At 41.3% G+C, this 22,042-nt stretch overlaps 2 protein-coding genes and 2 non-coding genes across 8 annotated transcripts in view; 2 read left to right on the top strand and 2 right to left on the bottom strand.

The window, feature by feature from the left end:
- Positions 1–1,678, bottom strand: part of LOC125159528 (myomegalin-like) — a 50,063-nt gene extending 48,385 nt beyond the window's left edge. For 2 of the 5 annotated variants that reach the window (XM_047848012.1, XM_047848013.1), the window contains exon 1: positions 1,461–1,675. The gene's annotated coding sequence lies outside the window, so the exon portion shown is untranslated. Of the gene's footprint in view, positions 1–1,460 lie in introns of all 5 variants that reach the window. The other 3 variants (XM_047848016.1, XM_047848014.1, XM_047848015.1) reach the window with 3 other exon arrangements.
- A 147-nt stretch (positions 1,679–1,825) lies between these two features.
- The window catches only part of FCGR1A (Fc gamma receptor Ia), a 29,538-nt gene continuing 9,321 nt past the window's right edge, over positions 1,826–22,042 (top strand). The window contains 2 exon segments of the mRNA XM_047848011.1: positions 1,826–2,222; positions 21,568–21,669. Of these exon segments, the coding sequence (XP_047703967.1) occupies positions 2,150–2,222; positions 21,568–21,669 (175 nt within the window). The 5' untranslated portion in view covers positions 1,826–2,149.
- Positions 2,670–2,741, top strand: TRNAE-UUC (transfer RNA glutamic acid (anticodon UUC)). Its single transcript has one exon. It is a non-coding gene; the product is annotated as a tRNA-Glu (tRNA).
- TRNAG-CCC (transfer RNA glycine (anticodon CCC)) lies at positions 8,725–8,795 on the bottom strand. Its single transcript has one exon. It is a non-coding gene; the product is annotated as a tRNA-Gly (tRNA).

The raw sequence follows: 22,042 nt of genomic DNA, 5'->3' as shown, positions 1-22,042 counted from the left end.
AGTCTTAAAGTCTTCCAGGTTTGACTTCACACAGCTCAATAAATTTTGAAATGTATACATACCAAAGTGGCCACCACGCAAATTAAGATCTGTGGCTGCTTAAGTTGTCTCCTTTCATTGTAGGACATATGCCCTTACAGATTGTGGCTGATCCCTTAGCCAAAGATCCTCTATTACAGCCCCCAGGAAAAAGAAATCTCCAGTTACCTTTAGAGCTGATGGAAAAAAAAAATGTCTGTAACACTTAACCATGAATATAGATTTTTCTTGGGGCGAAAAAAGTTCATTTTCCAGGCCAATGACTATTATTTATGACCACGAATACAATGGTTTGCAATTTTCTGTTCTTTGTAGGGAGATAAAGTCCCAGGGAAGGCCTCTAACTTACTGGACTGATAGTTGAGTGTTAAAGTTGGTTAAACTTTTTTTTTAAAATTTTTTTTTTTTTCAACGTTTATTTATTTTTGGGACAGAGAGAGACAGAGCATGAACGGGGGAGGGGCAGAGAGAGAGGGAGACACAGAATCGGAAACAGGCTACAGGCTCCAGGCTCCAAGCCATCAGCCCAGAGCCTGACGCGGGGCTCGAACTCACGGACCGCGGGACCGCGAGATCGTGACCTGGCTGAAGTCGGACGCTTAACCGACTGCGCCACCCAGGCACCCCAAAGTTGGTTAAACTTTAAAGTTGGTTAAAGTTGAAGGCTGACTTTGGAATTGACTTTTATTGTGTTAGAAAAGATGAGGGGGATGCTGAGGAAAGGTGTAGGGAAGAGTAGGTTGGAACTAGAAAGGTGAATTTTGGGTCTTGCAGTGATTGTCAGATTTTGTAGAAAGAGGAATTTGGGGTATGGTAGTAATTGTCAGATTTGAGGAAAGAGGAACTTTCCACTAAAACAAACAACAAAAAAACTTTAGTGGAAACAACCAATACTTAAAGGCCTCATTTCTCTGAGGCTTTCTCATTTATATACATCGTCTTTCTTTCTCATTTTTGTAAAAATGGCGGGCTTCATGGGTTTTTTATGTAACTTTAAAAATGTGTATTTAAATTAAAAACTACTAACATTAAAATATTTATCATGAAAGTCCTAAATTCATCTGAAATTCGACCAACAGTGCATTTAAAATAAAATGGGCAGAACCTAAGAGACACACTTACCTGGCTGAAGTGCCGTTCCTGGGTGTGTGAGATTCTCAACCACAGTTGCTTTCGCTAGTTTTCCCCACACCTGAAAGTCCTCATCCAAAACTCATCAGACACTGCTTCCTTCGCCAAAAGATTTTAAAATAATCTTAAAGTACGTGCTTTAAAAATAAACCTGCCAGGTGCATCCTTGGAATCCACAAGAAACCCAGGGACAGACGTTCAAGGGCCAAAAGGAACTCACTGGGAGCCCGGCCAAGGCTTTGGCTCCTCTCCCCCTCCCCCCCCCCCCCCCCCCCCCCGACGGAACTCACCTTCACCAGCTACGGGACGCCGATTTCATCTTCGGGCTGTTTGCAGAGGAGGAAAGTCGCGTGGAGTTCCTCCCTCCCCTGGGCTCTGTTTCCACCTCTCGGTTTCTGTCTCCTCCACGACGGTTCGGGAGCCTAACACTGGACAGGGCTGAAAGGGGAGGCTGCCCTTCTCCTCCGGGTCCCTCCCTCCGGGGCGTCAGGGCAGCTCAGCCGGGCCGGAACGTTACGGCCCGCGGGTGACGCCCGCGGGGCCGCGAGGGCAGCGAGGGCGGGGTCGCAAGTTCGCCGCGTGCCTCCGCGTGCACCGCGCAGCTGCGCGACGCCCGCGCCGGACACACTGAATCGACGCCGCCGTCGGGGGGCTCATCCGCAGGCCGCACGCAAGGGTGCGGGGCGCGGCAGAAGGAGGGAGAGGGCGCGGCGCGCCGAGGGGCCCCGGCCTTGCTCCTGACCCTGGAGGCCGGGCCCGGAAGAGGCTAGTTGAGACAGAAAGTCTCAACGGCGGCCCAGCCCCGGGTCCTGAGGGTAAAGGCCCCAAACCCCGAAGTCCTAGTGGAGCGGGGGTCGCGAGTGGCGTCATTCTCCCCGCCTGTGTCGGGAGAGTCGTTTGCCCGAATCAGCAAGCCGGTTGTGTGGCTCCGAGACGAAAATTAACAAAAGCAGCAGCAGGATTTTCGGACAAAGCGGGCATGTGGCGCGAGGGGAAGGCCGGCGTCGAAGACAACTCTGTGTGGGCCCTGAGCGTGCAGAGCAGCAGCCGAAGTAGGTGGAAAGCGCAGGCGCGGCGGGCTGGGGGCGGGGGGGGGGGGGGGGGGGGGGCAAGTCCAGTCCAGGGCCGCCGAGCCTGCCTCGAAAGCCGTCTCGGTCCGCGCCGCCTCTGTCGCTGCGTCCCAAACTTTGGGGGGATGTTGGGGACTGCGGGGTCTCAGTCCGGGCGCCTCCCCTCCCGCCTCTTCGCGGCGACCTTGTGTCCACACGCGGCCACGGGTGCGACCGGGACGGGGCGACTTCTGGACCTGGCGGGGCCCCGGGGCGCGACCGCTGTCCCGCACAGTGTAAGGTCTTTGTTGTGGGGCACCTTTTATAGAGGGAACGGCCTTAGGGGAGAATTGCTGAGAGGGCGCGAGTCACCCAGAGCGAGCAGACGGGAAATAGCCACCGCTTAACGCGGAGAGTACTTGTGTTTCTTAAAAAGAACCTGCTGGCAGCTCCCTGGTGGTCTAGTGGCTAGGATTCGGCGCTTTCACCGCCGCGGCCCGGGTTCGATTCCCGGTCAGGGAATGGGGTTCTTCTTACTGGGCTTCCCCCCCCCTCACCGGGAGCAGTGAGTTTTGCTGTGATTTTCCCCCAAATTGGCGGGAAAATGGAGTTAACTGTTCATTGAGGATACATGCCAGAAAGCAGAACTACTAGGTGAAATGGAGTGTGAATTTCAAACTATCAATGACACTACCCACGAACCTATAAGCACCAATTATAAGCCCCCACCTGTATGACGCTTCATTCCCCCCCCCCCACGTTTAAAATTAACACTAGAAATTATCAATCTCTTAGACATAATTTCAAACTTTACTTACCATCAAGCAACCTCTTCATAGTCAATTTCCCCCATGGGCTTTAAGTCCACAAGAGACAAACTGGAAGTATTTGAATCGGGAGTATTTCAGGTATCTTGAATTGAATCTCAAATTGATCTGTTCTGGTATTTACCTTTTCTTCCAGGTAAGATTAGTCGCAGTAAAAATGTAAGTCTGCCTTTTTGCTTACCGTGGTCTCACCAGTTCTAAATTCTGTGGGTATGGAGCTGTTGCTTGGATAGTTTCATGGGCACATTTCATCTTTAGGAACTTTGGAAAAGTTGTGCACAGGAGGGTCCCTAAATCCATCTTTGGAAGTGTTGGCAGACATAAATGAGCACTTCAACTTGTGAAGACCTAAAAGTGGTTGGAAGCAGAACAGATTTTTAAAAATCAGAGAGTTGTTTCAATAATTTAATTTTCATTTTGATGGCCACTTTATTTTTTTGAAGGAAGATAAGACTTATTTTATCTTTATTTACTTATTTTTTAAAGTCTATTTTGTTATTTTTAGTAATTTGTACACCCAAATGTGGGCTCAAACTGATGATCCTGAGATCAAGAGTCTCTTGCTCCTCCAACTGAGCCAACCAGGCACCCCCATTTTATCTGTTTTATGAGGACATTAGTGGAGGGAAATTGCTTTATTGGATCAGTAATTTTTCTATATTTTTATTTCTCTAAAGGAAATTTAATGATAATAATAAGTTAATATAAATTATAATAAAAAGATTAATAAGATTTAATAATAAAATTACACATCTTACATTATTCACATTGATATAGTTGGCCTATACTGGTCATGTATTGCGCACTGTATAACATTACCTGATGAGTTATGTTCAACTAGGTGGTAATACATACCATAATGCAGCTATTTATAATTCAAAAAAGGAGGTAAAATGGGAAGGTGTTGTGATCTCTTAGTGTAGTCCTGAGATCAACTGAATTTATACCATGCTCTCACATACTTTAGAAGACTATGCTATAGTAAAATGACATACCTGAGCCAGTGGTTGCCCGTTTCCTGACCCAGCATGATATACAGGAGTGACCATAGGGGGAAAATGGCCTTTTGAAGGCCTTACCTAATATATCTCTCTTATTGGAATGACATCAGAAAAGTAAAGGGAAGGTTCATATGGAAAAGGAAAATTGTCTGCTTTTCCCTCTTTCCCAACCCTTAATACCCAATGGGGGAGCAAATACTCTGATTCTTCATGTATTAGGATACATACTGAGCTTCCTTTTTTTTTTTTTTTTTAACTTTTTTAACGTTTATTTATTTTTGAGAGACAGAGAGAGACAGCATGAGCAGGGGAGGGGAGAGAAAGAGGGAGATACAGAATCCAAAGCAGGCTCCAGGCTCTGAGCTGTCAGCACAGAGCCTGACGTGGGGTTCGAACCCACAAACTGCTAGATCATGAACCACGAGATCATGACCTGGCCGAAGCCGGACACTCAACCGACTGAGCCACCCAGGCACCCCTGAGCTTCCTTGTCTGATGGTTGAGGACACACTATATTAAAATATTATACAAAGGGGTGTGGCTACTGCTGCCCCTTTTCTATCTGAGCATCAAAACCTGCCGCCTGGCTGGTGTCAAGGAGAGCCTCCAACCCTGCATCTATTTGTCTTTTTTCTGGCTCTCTCCTCTCAGAGGACTTGTAGCATCAGATTCATTTGGGGAAGTTTGGTTAAGGTTGTTTTGTGCTTAGCAGGAAAATCTTCTAAGACCTTGAATTGACCAGTTTACTGGGATTCCCTCTACTGGGGCATAAACCCTACCAATAACAAATTGTGATTATATACATGTTGCCGCTTTTCATTGTATACATATCTCCCTCAGGAACCCCCACACCCACCAGGGAACCTAGGTCATTGGCAGAATGAGATTTGGGAATTCTTTGGTCCTCTGGCCAAACACTACTAGTAAGTGCTCTAATTCCATCACTTTTGAAATTATACTCACCATAAATTAAATACTGTTTATTTTGGAGAGTTTAGTTTGGGGGCAATGGAAATTATTGCTTTAATGTTCTTTCTGTACTTTTCAAATTTTATCCATATTACAGATTTTTCATCAAAAAGTATGGAGGACAGAAGACAGTGGAAGAACAATTTTTACCGTAAAACAAACAGGCCAAACTTTGTTAGGACTTACAAGTTTAGCTTTACAGTGGTGGCTTCTGTATAGAAAGAGTTCCTTACTTTGTGCGAAAAAGCAGTTTTTTTGTTTTGCTGTTTTTCCTTTTGGCTGCCAGAGGGATTAAGTATTGTCAGAAGGACTTATCTCTATAGTCCCAAGAAACCTCACTTGACAAGCAAGCTACTGAAAATTGGTGGGGTATATCAGTCACTCTTCCTGGCAGAGATCTGATAACACTGCAGTCAGAGCCATTGAGAGTAAAATTCTTGACTTGCCAGTCAGTATGACATTATTTATACAGTGAAACTTTGGACATCAGCGGGTTTAGCTACTCATGCTAAATTTTGAGCCATCCTCTGGTGTCAAATGTCACCATTTGCTACATTTGCTGCAATGGGGGTTTGTCCCATTAGCACTTTATTTAATACATGACAGTGCCCTGGACAGAAGAATCCCCATTAATACTTTAAGAGCATTCATAGTATAATCATGCAACTCATTGATTTCCATTAAACATTTGCACAACTGTACATTGATTTGGTATGGAAGCCATACTCTTAACTGTGATTTCTTTTTCTTTTTCTTAGAAGTTTTACCCAAACTCTGTCAGTTGAATTCACACTCGGTCTTATAGGAACACAGACCAAGGAGTTGAATACTTGCACTTGACCGGTTACACAGCAGCCTGGAGACCATTTTATCTCCTTGACAAAGAGCTCAGGGAGAGCGAGGAGGTGTGACTAGTCTGTGAGGCCCATTGGAGCAGTGAGGAGGCTTCTTACTGCCTGAGGTCAAGGGTGAGGGGTAGAGAGGGATGGAGTGGGGGCCACGGGGGAGCAGTCCCACTAAAGTAAGCACAGCCTGTTTACTTGCTTTTGGTTTTAAGAGGTTATCCACTCAGTCTCAACAAACTTAGTAATAGCTAAAGCACCATTTAGCATCCTTCCTTGTCACTGCTCAACCTCCAATTGTCTGTCAACATATGGGGACTATCAAAAGGTCCTTACTCTGCTTTTCATAATTACCACTTAGGGGAGATCATCCTGGGGAGCCTTCTCATATCCCCATGCACCCCCTTCTGTCTTTTCACTGAGAAAGTACTGGGACTTTACTGCCTCTGCACTGAGCACCAAATTTATCATGCAGTCTAGCAGTCCCTAGGCAGTAGTAGATTGTGTTTGTCACACTTCTGTAGAATTGACCAGTAAGGAGACAACAATCTTAAATGAACTGAGGTAGCTACTACTTAGACACACAGCATAAGCAAGTGTAGTATGTTGTCAGCTCCCCACATCTATAATCCCATAGCAGGACACCATACTGGAGGGATCAAATGACAAGAAAACACAAGTGGTGGCTCACTCTGTCATGAAGGAGCTAATTCCATATTGCTGTCAAGCAGTTTGATAGCTTGTAGTTGCATCCTAGAGGGGTGGAGGCAAGGTGGAAATTTCCGGGTCTCACCAGAACCAGGGACAGGTGAAACTGCCTGCTTATAGTTTGCCCCAGGACAGGCAACCTACTACAAGAGATCAGTGAGAAATAGCCATACAGTAGCACCTCACAAGACTGCCTATCTTTCCATGTTCCAAGGGGATATTCAGCCAAGATTTGGGTCAAACAACATTGAACCTTGCCTATGTGGCCCATGTGGAGAAGTACAGGGTCACCAGAGTGCCATAAAAGAGCCATTCTCCTATACCTTGAGCACTGAAAAGGAGGTTGGCTGGATAGGATATCTGTGATTTGCCCTTCTTTACCGAAGTTTCTTGAAAATGCTGCTCCACTGTTGCCTTGCTTTCTATGTTAGTGCTTATCTAATTCTGTTGCTTTTGTGACTTATTTCATAGTTTTGCCTAGAGCACCTGAGGATGTTTTCTTTATTTTTAAAGTCTAGTAGTTTTACCGTGGTGTTGTTTTGAAGTTGATCATCCATGGTCAATCCCTGGTACCTGATGAGCCCTTTCTGTGTGCCTTGTCACATAAGCAATGCATCATTTTCCTTTTTATAATAAAATCAAGTCTCCTAGGCCTGATTCCTGTTTAGAGAAAAATCTTAAAAACAAGAAATTATGTATCACATTACAATGTTTATTGGACAAAGACAAAGATTCTCAGACAAGTTAAAACAAAATAGTAAAACCATCCTGATGATTTCAACACAGTATTGCCAAGAAAGGACTTTAAAATATCACCATCAGTTTACAACAAACGTACAAAGACATAATGTAAGGGTTAAATTGTAGTGTAGCACAAAGACATAATGTAAGGGTTAAATTGTAGTGTAGGGCTAACGTAGCTTGAAAAGTAACAGCTGTTCTGACACTGAAGGTCAAGAGATAACAGCCTTGCTTTACACTTGTAAATCACGCTTCATACTCTTGTAAATCAGGCTTTACCAATGAAGGAAAACAAAAGCTCAAAGAAAAGAGCATCAGAGGCAAGGTCAAGGAGATCCACTGGTTGCAATTTAGGCAGAAAGTCTAAAATAATCACCTCATTCAGCAACTGTTTCTAACTCATCTGGGAACTGTTTCTCTGTTCTGTTCCCAGGTAATGATAAAATGATGTGATCGGCTTTAAAAACTCTGTACCCCGGCTGTTCGAGGCCGCACTCTTATCAAGAGTGTTGGTCCCAATCGGTTGGCTTTGCCTCTTATTGTAGTAAACTTTGTTGTGATTGCCACTGGTGCCCATAGCATTGTTGTTTCAGGAGTCGTGTGGATGCAACAATAATATCAGAATAAGGAAACCCTTGAACATGAATAAATTTATTTTTAAAGAGTGAAATGTTGCTGGTTTGAAAATAGATTTTAAAAACTTAAATTTTAAACTATTCTTAGATGAAAATGAATCACCCGCAGTCTCCAACGCAGTCACGCACTTAGTGCCCTCAAATGGGAATCCTTTGAAGGAGCGTCCAAGAGGTAGAAAACAAACCCGGATCAACCGTTCCCAGAGTCTTCAGTTCTTTTTCCCTTATTAAAAGTCTACTTTTCGGGCTAACACCTGTTGGGGCGCACTGCCAGGCACGCGGCATCCTCGCGGGAACAGCCACGCGCCCGCGGGAGGCGCGCAGGTGGCGGCGGCTGATGACGTGAACCTACGCGTTTACAGCAGCTCCCCTCGGGTCCACACGAGTTCCTTCTCACCAGCCTCCACCTTTATTCATGCTCAGGGGTGTCTGCGGGGCCCCGTGGCTATTGTCCTCCCGGGACTTTGGTGTCTCGATCCTCGCTCTGCCGCGCTCTGCCACGTGGCCCAGCGGCCAACCCAAGGCCCAGCACGGGCATCGGTGACCTGGTAGCTTTTTGGGTTCTGCGGGGCCTCCAAGGGAAAGGCTGAAAGTAACTGTGGTCTTAGGTCCAAATCGCAAACCCTTTCCCCCCGCCCCGCCCAGACACTCCCACTTTCAAAGTCAGACTCACTAAATGATTGCTGAATGCCAAGCACTGGAGCAGTAACAACCCAGAACTCTAAAAGACCGTATTTGCCTGTGCGGTGTAATTTTGTGGGATAAACTATAAAGGAAATTCCTGCATTGGCCGGGAATCGAACCCGGGTCTCCCGCGTGGGAGGCGAGAATTCTACCATTGAACCACCAATGCTTTCCTTACTGTGCACGTGAAGTTTAGGTGGCGTGTCCAGAAAGACTTAGCAATAGTTGTAAGAGGTTTTTTTCAAGTGCTGGCTAATAGCTGTTAGCTATTAGCTATGGGTTTTTACAGGCAACTTATACTAGACAAAACTATCAAAATATCTGATTTGTCTGTGCAAATTCTTAACTCTGAAAAAGACTCTTTCAAACTGCATAACAGACTCCAATAGAAAAACATAAATTCATCCAGGTTCCTTGTTTCTGTTCCTAAATCTTCAGTTATTAACCTCAAACTGTTGTCTTAGTGGTTCCTGAAGGTAACCTGGTTACTTGGGAAGGTAACCTAACTTGTAGGTGAGGTAAGTAAAATTCCAATCCAGGAAAGAAATAAGAATCAGAACCAGAATTAGTAACCAAAAAGAGAGAAAAGGACAGAATCAAGATAGATATAATGAAGAAATAAATTTTAGTCCATGTAGTTAATTCTTTGTAGCTTTTTTTTTTTTTTGTAAAAGAGTAATGATCAGTCTTATAATCATTATAATGTGTCTGCTTTTTAAGGTGTATAAAACCTTAGCATGGATATATAATATGAAAAGATTAGTAGCATTAAATTTGCATTTAATGTTGGGAGAATCCGCTTTCTCAAGTTAATAGGCTTTGATTTACTAGCTGTATGAGGAGTAGACTATTTTATTTTATTTTTTTAAACTGAGTTGAATCCTCAGCAGCTTTTTTTTTTTTAAGTTTTTTTTTGAGACAGAGACAGAGCATGAACGGGGGAGGGGCAGAGAGAGAGGCACAGAACCGGAAGCAGGCTCCAGGCTCTGAGCCATCAGCCTAGAGCCTGGTTTCGGGGCTCAAACTCACGGACCACGAGATCGTGACCTGAGCTGAAGTTGGACGCTTAACCAACTGAGCCACCCAGGTGCCCCAGGAGTAGACTATTTTAAAGAAATACTTTATGTTGAAATATTAATATAGTGGTCTTTTGTTGAAGTTCAAATAATGGAGAGATTTCTTTCTTCAAATTTCCCTGGGGAAATTAAACTGAAGCGAGGAACCTGGAGAGCTCCTCCACACGTTGGGACTAGGAATCATTATGACTTTTTGAAGGACAGGAGCACAGAGGTGCAATGATGCCTCTCTTGCTAGAAGAAGGCAAGCTAGGTGGAGGCCGAGTCATAAACTTGAGCTCAACAAGGAAAACAACCATCACCTCGACCTTGAAGAGCTTTGGCTCCCTGTGCCCTCTGCCCAACGCTCAGGACACACACCGGCTCTGGCCAACACACTTTCAACTACCACCTGCATCAACCAGGGGTACATTTATCCCCACATCTCTTTTGAAACTACAGATCTGCACCTCCAACTCACAACTCCTGATTTACAAGTCACTGCCTCATATGCATCTCAGAGTCACAAGTGCTAAAACTCAAGGCACCAGGGAGTTCCCTGTCAGCATCACACACCACCCTCTGTACCTCTAAGATCAGACCCAGGCACAGTGTGTCCCAAAATGTAGTAGTGCATTATCTCGAATGTTTTAGTCAATCATCAAAACAACAGCCAAATCTGTTCCTGCCCCTGCATAGTACATTTACCCTCACCCCAACCATCCTATTGCCCAAATCAGATCTTGCTATTCTTTTTGGATAAACTCTTCATCCTTCCAACACAGAAATTTGTTCCTAGTATAATTAATAAATAGTGCTTAAATTTATTTGGCTTTCTGTAGGCTCACTGCCACTTCATTACTAAACTCTTCCATCTATCACCTCTTCCTTCCTTCATATAAGTAGGTTAAAAATAATTGGCCCTCCTACAGCCAGTCTACTCTACTCCAATCCATTTGCCACATTGCATTCTGATCACTCCATGATGTAAAGCTGGACATACCTGTAGCCTAAATCCACATCACCCACCACAGTAGCTAACCAACAGCAATCCTCCCTCTCTTGGTCATTGGAGCCCTGGAGACCAGAGGAAGCGTTGGTAAAGAGCTGTAGTGGTCAGCCCCTGGAGTTAGTGGGTTCTGGACTTGTAATGGCTTTGAAACACATGTACATGTTGCAGAAGCACAAATCTCTGGCAGAGATTGGAAATAAGGAAGCAAGAACAAAATGCATCACTGTGCTGGTAAACCTGGCTTTCTGACTTTGCAATTTCACCAAGTCAGTTTCCAGACAGCTGGGTTAAAGGCCACCAAAAGGCCCCTGTAGGAAGTTCCCTGCAGGAAACATTCTGAAACTTGGTCTTCTGGAAATTCTTAGCAGTCAAGCTTCAGAGGTGTCCGAGGAGCACAGAGGTCTCCACACAGGGACAATTTTGTATTCTTCAGCTGAGAATTTGTATCCTTTAGAAGGAGCAGGTCCCACCTGAGGTTCTCATCCATCCCAGATCAAACTCCAGAATGGGCTGCTTAGTGTAACAGGGACCGTGTGTTCACCGAGTCCAGGTATGGACAGGTAGCTCCATTTCTGTAAAGCCCAGGAGATGAAGTCTAAGGACCTGTCATGGGTTGTGAGAGAAGAAACCTCATCCAGTGTTGGATGCATGTTGGATGTGTTACAAGCTGAAGAATGTGGGTGCTTCAACAGCCAGCCTCTCATCTTCCACCTGAGTGTGCCAACTTTGGTTGCAGGCCAATACATATAACTGTTTTTCTTTTCTTTTTTTCTCCACCACAGTAATTCATTCACCTCTACTTGAATCTTTACTTCAAAGGCAAATCTGGTCTATGCAAGGATCCAACAGACAGGGATCCAACTCACTGTAGTCATTTGAGGAAAGAGAGAAAAAGAATAAAATGGGCAGCGTTTGGGGAACAAAAAACTATTAAAAAGTGTGTCTACACAGTGACATGCCACCTTGGGACTGAGACAGGAATGTGATCATGGAAGGATCAGTGCTTAGCATGAGGTGCACAACTGTTCCTCTAGGGTATGGAGTAAGTTCTGGTGTGTTGCTGGGACATGCATCATTGGGAACTAATATCCTTGCCACAATTGTGTGCAGAACTTCTGATATCATGACATCACCTCCTAGAATATGAAGAATAACTTCGGTGTTTCTCTCTTTGGAAATTGGTTTTGACACAAAGCCAGAAGATTTCCCTTCCTTGTCGTGCCTGTATTCTGATTTTCTGTTGTCGTGATACATGTAAATGTATCCGTAGGAGGAGACTTGAGGAACATAAAGAATGTCTTACTCTCTCCTTTAGATTGCCATTCCATAAACTTTTCTTGAACTCCCTATATATTACATTGGACCAGAAAGTTGAGAAATTGGGCAATAAAGAAATTTCTCTCTAAAAGTTACTACATCATGAATGGTCAAAATCATACATTAAGTTAACTTCAGGAATCTAGTATCTGAGAAGTCAGTTGTTCCTTTTGAATGCTAATTATTTGCCTTTTCTAACTGCTTATCAGACAGCTACAGTTACTTTACACATAGATGAGTATTCACTTTCTGCCTTAGGTGGGCACAGCGAATGCAGAATAAAAACTGTTCAGAACGAGAGAGAAACTGAAGATTGGGCGAAGTGCTAGGAAATGCTAGAGCCAATCCAACTTTAACAGCTGACCACTCAGTTAACAGCTGAACACCCTGATTGACCACTCTTCACAAATGAAATCACATCAAGTGATAATGTGGATAATTGCCAAAGCAGAAGTATGTCCAGCTTATCTCTACTCTGTCCAAAATGGCAGCTCCAGAAGGCTGAAAGTGCAGGACCGTATCAAACCTCTGTTTCTTTGCTACATTCATAGGAAACACAGTAATTTCGGGGATACCAAAACAAGTAGGACAGAAATGGCCATCCCCAGTTTTGGTGTTCTGAAAAGACAAAACTAAGGGGGTGGAGGTTGGGGGACAATGTTGGAAGTTTGATGGGGTGGTGGAAGACTGTTCCAGACCAAATACCTCCTGCTGTTGGCCCAGTGATGAGGGAAGCAGTTGGCATCAGAGGAGCCACATAGATGAGCATTTGATACACTGTGGGAGGCAGAGACAAAAGAGCAGCAGAAAACTGGGCAAGGCGGGCAAGGAATTTGGCACCACCATCTATCCATCCCCACGCCAGAGGCAGTGTCATCCTGGGTTCTTTCTTGCGGTCTCCCTTGACGCCAGGCAGTTAGTAACCGAGGATTCACCTATGAAGCAGTTCTGACTTCAGTGCCAGGGAATTTTCCTAAATTAAAACATGACAGTAATCACACACAAATTGAAAGATAAGGTATTTTTAAAGGTTTATTAGTTTATTGTACCTTTACAGTTGGAGGGTGAAGAAGAAAATATCAAAGCTGTTTGTCTAACAAAATGGCTCTTGGAGATTAATCTACATATCGTTACCCATGATAACCAAATAGCGTAAAAAGCAGTTAAAAATGGATAGTTATATCCACTAGAGACATTTACTGAAGTCATGCTTTTGGCCTTTAAGTCTATTAATGTAGCTATCTTTTGGTTAATGTATTTAGTAACGCTCCTTTTCTCTCCTTTTGTTTTCAACCTATCACATTATGGTTTTGGCATGTCTCTTGAATACAGCATATTTATAGTTTTTTTTTTTAATTAAGTCTAGCAATATTTATTTTTTACTGAATAATTTGGTCTACTTACCTTTAACATAATTGCTGATATAATTAATTTTAAACCTATCTTTATTTGTTCTATTTGTCCTCCTTGTTCATGTTTTTCTTTCTCTCTCTCTCTCTCTGGATTAGTTATCTTTTAAACTATTATAACTTTTTTATTGTTTTATATACTTTACTTCCATTTTTCCTTCTGTTTTTCATTGTATTTCACTTTGCTTCTATTCTTTCAGTGATTAATTTAGAAATTACAATCTTAATCTTTAATTCTTTTTCTTTTTGGTTAATTTTAGTCCTTAATTTATCAAGCATAATAATAATAATTATTCCATTTCCCTCATCCTGAACAGTATATAAACTTTTATTCTATTTAGTCTCATCTACATATATGCTGTTATCCTTTATTATAGTTCTGAGTATTAAGTCCCGAAGACAATTTACACATTTTTATACGATTAGTGTTAGATTTATCCATGTATTTATGGCTACCCTTTCTCTTTGTTTCTTTCTGTGTGTGTCTTTCCATGTGGAATAATTTTTCTTCTGCCTGAGAAACATCATTTAGAAATTTCTTTTGTGTTAGTCTGCTTGTGAAGAACTATTTCAGGTTTTTTTTTTTCTTCTGTGTTTATTTTACTTTAATTACTGAAGACTATTTTTATTAAGTATGTAAGTCTAGAAGGCAGTTAACTGTCTTTCAGAACATAAAGGATATTTGCATTTGATTTTTGTTTTTCAGAAGTCAGTCAATGGTCTGACTTCTGCTGTTTTGAATGTAATGTGTGTGTGTGTGTGTGTGTGTGTGTGTGTGTGTGTATCTCTATCTATCTATATATTTATATATATATATAGATATATATATAAAACAATTTTTGTCTTTTTAAAAATTTTCTTCAGTTTTACTTTGATTTCTCTAGTACTGGTGTCCCTTTACTCACCTTGCATGGGATTGGTTGGCCTTCTGGAATCTGCTGATTTGTGTCTTTCACATTGTCTGGAAAACTCTCAAACATTGCTTCTTCAAATATTGCCTTTGCCTTGTTTTCTGTCTCTTCTCCTTCCAAGGCTCTAACCAAAATTCAAGGTATACTTTCTCACTCTATTTTTCCTATTTTTTGTTTGTGTGTTTAATGTTACATTTTTTTTCTTGCCCTACATTTTGAATTTTTCTCCTTCCCCGTATTCTGCCTTACTAATTTTCTCCTCAGCTGTGATTTCTCTCTTCAGCTGTGAACTCTTCAACTGAGTTCTTAATTTTAGCTATTTTTATTTCATTTCAGAATTTCTTTTTTTCCCTTGCCAAGGGAAGAAAATGTTTCCAGGAAGGGAAAGGATCAACTGTAAAATGTTGATAGATTAGATTAAATGAGGGTCAGAGTTGACCATTGGGTTTAGCAAAATTAATTTTTGGCAGCCTTGACAAGAGCAGTTTCAGGAAAGTGATGGGAAGAAAGGTATGATTATAGTAAATGCTAGATGAGAGACTGAATATGTAAGTGGGACAATGGCCAGACCATATATAAAAATAGAATTCTGAGCCACAATCTGCAGCAGCCAGCCCTGGAGACCAATCTGTTATTTATACTAACTAGCCCAGGAAGTCAACCTACAAGTCATAGTCAGTCTACAAGTCATAGTTGTAGAAAGTCAAAATGTTGTCTCCAGCAAACAGTTCAAGAAGTCAAACAATAACCCCGGTAACAATTGGCCCCAATTGTGAGATTTGATTAATAAGACAGCTTCCCTAGTTTTTGTTCATGCTTCCAATGAGACCAACCAGAGAAAGCCAAATATGCCCTCCTAACCAACTATATAGGACCCCCTTTCCCACCTATCTACAGCTTCCCCATGTCATAGCACTTGTTCCATCAAGTGCCTACAAGTGACAGGAGTAAAGATTTAAATAAACAGAAGCTGAATCAGTACAAGAAAGTGGTTTTGCTTTCAAATGACTATAAAAGTATAGGATCGACTTAGGATTTCAGGCAAGCAACAGAAAAATTCTCCACTGGTTTTTATCCTAGAGATGCTTTTGGTGATGACCCTACAGCAGGATAATCCTGGGATCCTTTCCAACTGTAAGAATATATTAGACTGAGAGGACCCAAGAAACCCAATTTCTGGCACTCCTGACCATGACAAAGCCCATATAACAGGTCTGTCCATGATTTAATGTTGAATCTGGGAATGGTCATTACCATTCTTTCCTATTTGAATGGTCATCTCATTTCCTGCTTCAAAAATGATATCCCCCAAATATATATCTATATCTGTATAGATATCTATCTATATATCTGTCTATAGATATATATCTATGTATCTATATCTATATATATCTATATCTATAGATATCTACCTATCTATATAGATAGATCTATATATAGGTATCTATATCTATATCTAGCTGGCTTTAGGATTGTAGTCTCAATATTTAGGTGGAAAGTAGTCTCCAGAGACATCAGACACAATTAAGTATATGGATTGGGAATCAGGAAAGGAGGATTGTTCTCTTAGGAGATAGAGAAATTGATAGAACAACTGAAATTATGCCATTCACCCCTCATGTCCTGTGTAGGAGGGAAATTCTTGCCTTACTTGACCCATAGACCGCAGAGAGCCTCCAGCAATAGAGCTACCAAAATGAAACATAAATTTGCTCTGGCTCAAAGCATAGCTGAAGTAGTATTGCATCATAAAATGATCTTCAGACATCAATTTCACTTGTAGTTCCTTACCACTACTCCAGTCTGTCTCCTCTCATAGGTTACTTACTGCAAGGAAAATATCACCGTCATTCATCACTAATTCCTCAGAATATTAAGGAATCACCACCACCAATAGTATCACCAATAGTAAAGTTCTGAGAAATTCTGGATTCTGTTGTCATTAAGGAGGTCATTTCTTTTGCATAGAATGTTGAAAGTTTTGATAGTATGCAGATAACATCTTAGATTTGCATTAAGTTGAAATAGTCTGAGGGAAAAAGTGATACAATAAAGCTCCTATAGGAAGCTCCTATAGGAAGCTTCTATAGGAAACGTTCTATACATTAGAATTCCATAACAATGAGTTTTGGTAATATGTTTTTGCTACTGCCTAGAGCATGAAGTTGGTGAAAGGATTTTTCTTTAAGTTTTCATCCTGGTGATGATCTTTATAATTTCTTATATAAAATATGCATGATATACTTTTAGGAGAATCAGTAAAGAATAGAAATAGCATGTAAAAATTCTAAACCATGAGAAGAGGGAAATGGAAAAAGAAAAATGGCATATAGAAGAAAAAACTCCATATAAAAAGTCAAGGAAATTTTAAAATTTATCAGCAATTGGTAATGAAAATATCATGAGTCCAAACTTATGAAATGCAGCAAAAATAGCAGTAATTACAATAAAAAGAAACTCTTATATTAAGTGTGAGGCTAGCAATCCCTATCAAACTAACTCCAGCATTCTTCACAGAGCTAGAACAAACAACCCTAAAATTTTCATGGAACCAGAAAAGACCCTGAATAGCCAAAGCAATCTTAAAAAGAAAACCAAAGCTGGAGGCATCACAATCCCAGACTTCAAGCTGTATTACAAAGTTGTAATCATCAAGACAGTATGGTACTGGCACAAAAGCAGACACTCAGATCAATGGAACAGAGTAGAGAACCCACAAATGGACCCAAAAATGTATGGCCAACTAATCTTTGACAAAGCAGGAAAGAATATCCAATGAAATAAAGATAGTCTCTTCAGCAAATGGTGTTGGGAAACTGGACAGAGATGTGCAGAAAAATGAACCTGGACCACTTTCTTATACCATACACAAAAACAAACTCAAAATGGATGAAAGACCTAAATGTAAGACAGGAAGCCATCAAAATCCTCGAGGAGAAAGCAGGCAAAAATCTCTTTGACCTCAGCTGCAACAGCTTCTTACTCAACATGTCTCCAGAGGCAAGGGAAACGAAAGCAAAAATGAACTATTGGGACCTCATCAAAATAAAAGCTTCTGCACAGCAAAGGAAACAATCAGCAAAACTAAAAGGCACCCAACAGAATAGGAGAAGATATTTGCAAATGACATATCAGATAAAGGGTTAGCATCCAAAATCTATAAAGAACTTATCAAACTCAACACCCAGAAAACAAATAATCCAGTGAAGAAATGGGCAAAAGACATGAATAGACACTTCTCCAAAGAAGACATCTAGATGGCCAACTGACCCATGAAAAAATTCTCCACATCACTCATCATCAGGGAAATACAAATTAAAACCACACTGAGATACCACTTCATACCTGTCAGAATGGCTAAAATGAACAGTTCATGCAACAACAGATGTTGGCGAGGATGTAGAGAAATAGGATCTCTTTTGCACTGCTGGTGGGAATGCAAACTGGTGCAGCCACTCTGGAAAACAGTATGGAGGTTCCTCAAAAAGTTAAAAAACAGAACTACCCTACAACCCAGCAATTGCACTACTAGGTATTTATCCAAGGGATGCAGGCATACTGTTTCAAAGGGACGCATGCACCCCAATGTTTGTAGCAGCACTGTCAACAATAGCCAAAGTATGGAAAGAGCCCAAAAGTCCATCGATGGATGAATGGATAAAGAAGATGTGGTATATATATACAATGTGGTATATATATTTTGGCAGTCAAAAAGAATGAAATCTTGCCTTTTGCAACTACATGGATGGAACTAGAGGGTATTATGCTAAGCAAAATTAGAGAAAGACAAATATCATATGGCTTCACTCATATAAGGACTTTAATAAACAAAACAGATGAATATAAGGTAAGGGAAACAAAAATAATATAAACACAGGGAGGGGGACTAAAACAGACTCTTAAATATAAAGAACAAACAGAGGGTTACTGGAGGGGTTGTGGGAAGGGGGGATGGGCTAAATGGGTAAGGGGCATTAAGGAATCTGCTCCTAAAATCATTGTTGCACTATATGCTAACTAACTTGGATGTAAAATTAAAAAATAAATTATAAAAAAAGTGAAGGCTGAAATTAATAGCTTTAGCATGAGACTTAAAATTAGTAAAAGGACAAAATAAACCCAAAGAAAGGAGGAGAAAGAAGATAATAAAGATAAGAGCAGGGGTGCCTGGGTGGCTCAGTCAGTTAAGCCTGCCTCTTGGTTTCAGCTCAGGTCATGATCTCACAGCCCTGAGACTGAGCCAAGCCCTGTGTTGGGTCCATACTGGGCATGGGGCCTGCTTGAGATTCTCTCTTCCTCTCTCTCTGTTACTCCCCTGCTCCCACTTGCGCACACATGCACATTCTCTCTCTCTCTCTCTCTCTCTCAAAAATAAATAAATAAACAAACAAACAAACAAACGAAAAATAATTAAAATAGAAAAATCAAGATACAATAAGTAAATTTACAAAATCTCAAGTTGGTTCTTTGAAAAGACTAATAGTGTTGACAAACTTCTGGTGCAATTTATGATGAATGTAAATGCAGAAATCTCAAGTACAAATCACTGGCAACCAAATTCATTAATATCTAAAAATATAGAATAAATCATGGTGAATAGATTTACTCAGGAATGTAAGAGTATTTTTTTAACGTTTATTTATTTTTGAGAGACAGAGACAGAGTGCAAGTGGGTGGTGGGGCAGAGAGAGAGGGAGACACAGAATTCAAGGCAGGCTCCAGGCTCCGAGCTGTCGGCACAGAGCCCGACAGGGGGCTCAAACCCACCAGCCATGAGATTATGACCTGAGCCAAAGTCAGAAGCTCAACCAACTGAGCCACCCAGGCATTCCAGGAATATAAGAGTATTTTTAACAATAGTAAATCTATAAATATAATTAGCCACATTAGCAAATTTAAGGAGAAAAAGCACATTATCTCAATTTATAGAGTAAAAGCATTCAATAAAATTTAACATCCATTTGTGATTTAGCAAACTAAGAAATAAAGCATTATTTCATGAAAAATATATATATACTCAAATCCTATGGAAACATAACCATATAAGGATCAGAAAGGAAGAAATAAACATTAGAAGATCATATGAATATCTATAAAAAAGACACAAAAGAATTTGATTAGTTTCCTCATTAAAAAAATGTTTATTTATTTTGAGATATATTTTAATAAAGAGACCGTGTGAGTAGAGGAGGAACAGAAAGAGAGACACAGAATCTGAAGCCGGCTCCAGGCTCTGAGTTGTCAGCACAGAGCCCAACATGGGGCTTTGGCTCATGAGCTGTGAGATCAGGACCTGAGCCAGAGTCAGAGGCTTAACTGACAGAGCCACCCAAGTACTCCTAGTTTCCTCACTTGCAAAATGGAGATGAGAGTATCTACTCATAGTTTATTGTGAGGGCTAAATAAGAAAAGATATAGCAAGCATATTTGGCTGGCACATAATAAACAGTATAAATATATGCAATGATGATAATGATAGCAGATAATCAGACAACATCTATCTAAAGAAAAAAATGTACTTTTCTTTGGACTGAGCAATGTTGGTTCTAGGAATGTGTCCTCTGAAAATAATAAAAGATAGGTACTAGACTATTCATTGCAGTGCTGGTGATAACAGTAAAACATTGGAAATAACCTCCATGCCCATTAAGAGAGGTGGTGAAATTATGAAACATCTACACAGTGGAAAACTGGAGATAAAATAGTGTAATAATTATGAATATAGGCTTTGGATGTAAGTTTCAGTGAACTGGGACCCCCTGAGTCCTTCCTAGACCTTTCTTCCTTGCTTTTAATTGTGTCAGTCAGCTATTGCTCTATAATAATCTCAAAAAATCAGTGGCAAATAATAGTATGCCTTTATTTTTCAAAGTTTGCAGGCCAGTTTGGGCAACTCTACTTCAGGCTATGATGGCCAGGACGGCTCTGCCTCACAACATAGCTGGCTAGTCAGAATGTGTTCTCGTTGTGACAATCACAGAAGCACAGGGGGTTTCAGAATGAGCACAATGCTGTTTCTATCCACATTTCATTAGGCACCGAAAGTCATGTGGATGAGCCAAAGTCAAAGGTCAAAGAAGTATCCTTAGCCTCTCATGGGGCTGTGGAGGCAGTGCTGATTGAGGAAGGGGGAGAAATTGGGGCCAGTAATTGAATCTACAGCATTATTTGTCATCATTTTAATTCTCTGTTGGTGAGATTGCTACCCAAGTCCGTGTTTGCACTCATTGGACGCATTCTAGTTTCTGTTTAGTTTTCTTTCTTTCTGAATAGAATACCTAAAAATCCCTCTATATCTAAACAACTCTGCCTTAGGAACCAACTCATTTTGATAGCATAGAGCTTCTCCCCATACTCTGAAGCTCCCCTGTTAGGGACATTTGCATTCATGTATGTGAGTTATTTTTCTTCTCTACAGCATTTACATTAAACAGTTAATTTTCTTTGATGTAGCCAAGATAAACACTCCAAATTCATAATGTCTCTCAGGGAGTGGCTTTAAAAAAATAAAAATGGGACATTGATCCTGCACGTATTCCCAGAGGAATAGAGGCTGGATTGTAGTAGGGGAGCTCTTATAAATGAGTTACTCATCACGGGTCACATACAGGTCGATATAGAATAATCTGGATTCAAATGATAAAGTTTTAGAGACACTGGCCAGTCTTTGGAGCAATTTTAGAAATGAGGGTTTGCTGGGGTGCCTGGATGGCTCAGTCGGTTGAGCATCTGACTTCGGCTCAGGTCATGATCTCATGGTTCTTGAGTTTGGGCCCCGCATTGGGCTCTGTGCTGACAGCTCAGAGCCTGGAGCCTGCTTGGGATTCTGTGTCTCCCTCTCTCTCTGACCCTCCCCTGATCGCACTCTGTCTCTCTCCCTCTCCCTCTCTCTCTCTCTCTCTCTCTCTCTCTCAAAAATAAATAAAGATTTATAAAAATAGAAATGAGGATTTGCCATATTTTAGACTCAGGAAAGGGAGAATACAGTCAGAATAGAATATCAATAAATAAAATATCAAAATAGAATATCAATAAATAAAAACTTTAGTCTTTCCCTTGAATTCCGAGAGTTTCATAAACCCCAAACCCAGAGTTTCAAACTAAGGGAGATAGGCTAAGAAGTTTGAGAACAAGGAGAGAATGACTCAAGAATTAAAGATGTATTTCCCAGAAAAGGAGTGTGATGAAAGTGGTCAGAAGAAGCAGTTTCCTTCCTCTTTTCTAATCTTGGCTTCAGAGCCTCCAGCAGAAACTCTTCAATGTCTTGCATGTTACAGACTTCACTGTTCCCATCAGCTTGGAAATAACATGTGGCTCTTGACGGCTCTGCTTCTTTGGGGTAAGTTGGGCTTACAGGGGATAGCTAGAAGGGTACTGGCTCTGGCTTTGGGGACTCAAGACTTTTTGTCTTCCTTTGGTATCATAGGCTAGAACTCATAAGTATGGGGACAACCGTATTTGTGCTTCCATGGTTTATTCATGCTTATTATATCAAAAGGATGGGAAGAGAGACTTTGAGGTAACATTAGGCCTGGAAGCATCATGTCAAAATAAAGCCTCATTAATAACCATCTATAGGCTGTTCAATGCCACTAGCACCTGATTTGGGGAAAGGGAATAGAGAAAGACTCAAGAGACTTAACCTGGCCCCTCAGAGTCTACGTTAGTTTTGTCTCCTTGATTCTCCCTTCCTTGTCATCTCCCGCTGACCA

The sequence above is a fragment of the Prionailurus viverrinus genome, unplaced genomic scaffold, assembly GCF_022837055.1.
Source record: "Prionailurus viverrinus isolate Anna unplaced genomic scaffold, UM_Priviv_1.0 scaffold_50, whole genome shotgun sequence".
Classification (NCBI taxonomy): Eukaryota; Metazoa; Chordata; class Mammalia; order Carnivora; family Felidae; genus Prionailurus; species Prionailurus viverrinus.
Note: the sequence above shows the minus strand (reverse complement) of the source record. Positions and strands in the feature narration are given on the sequence as shown.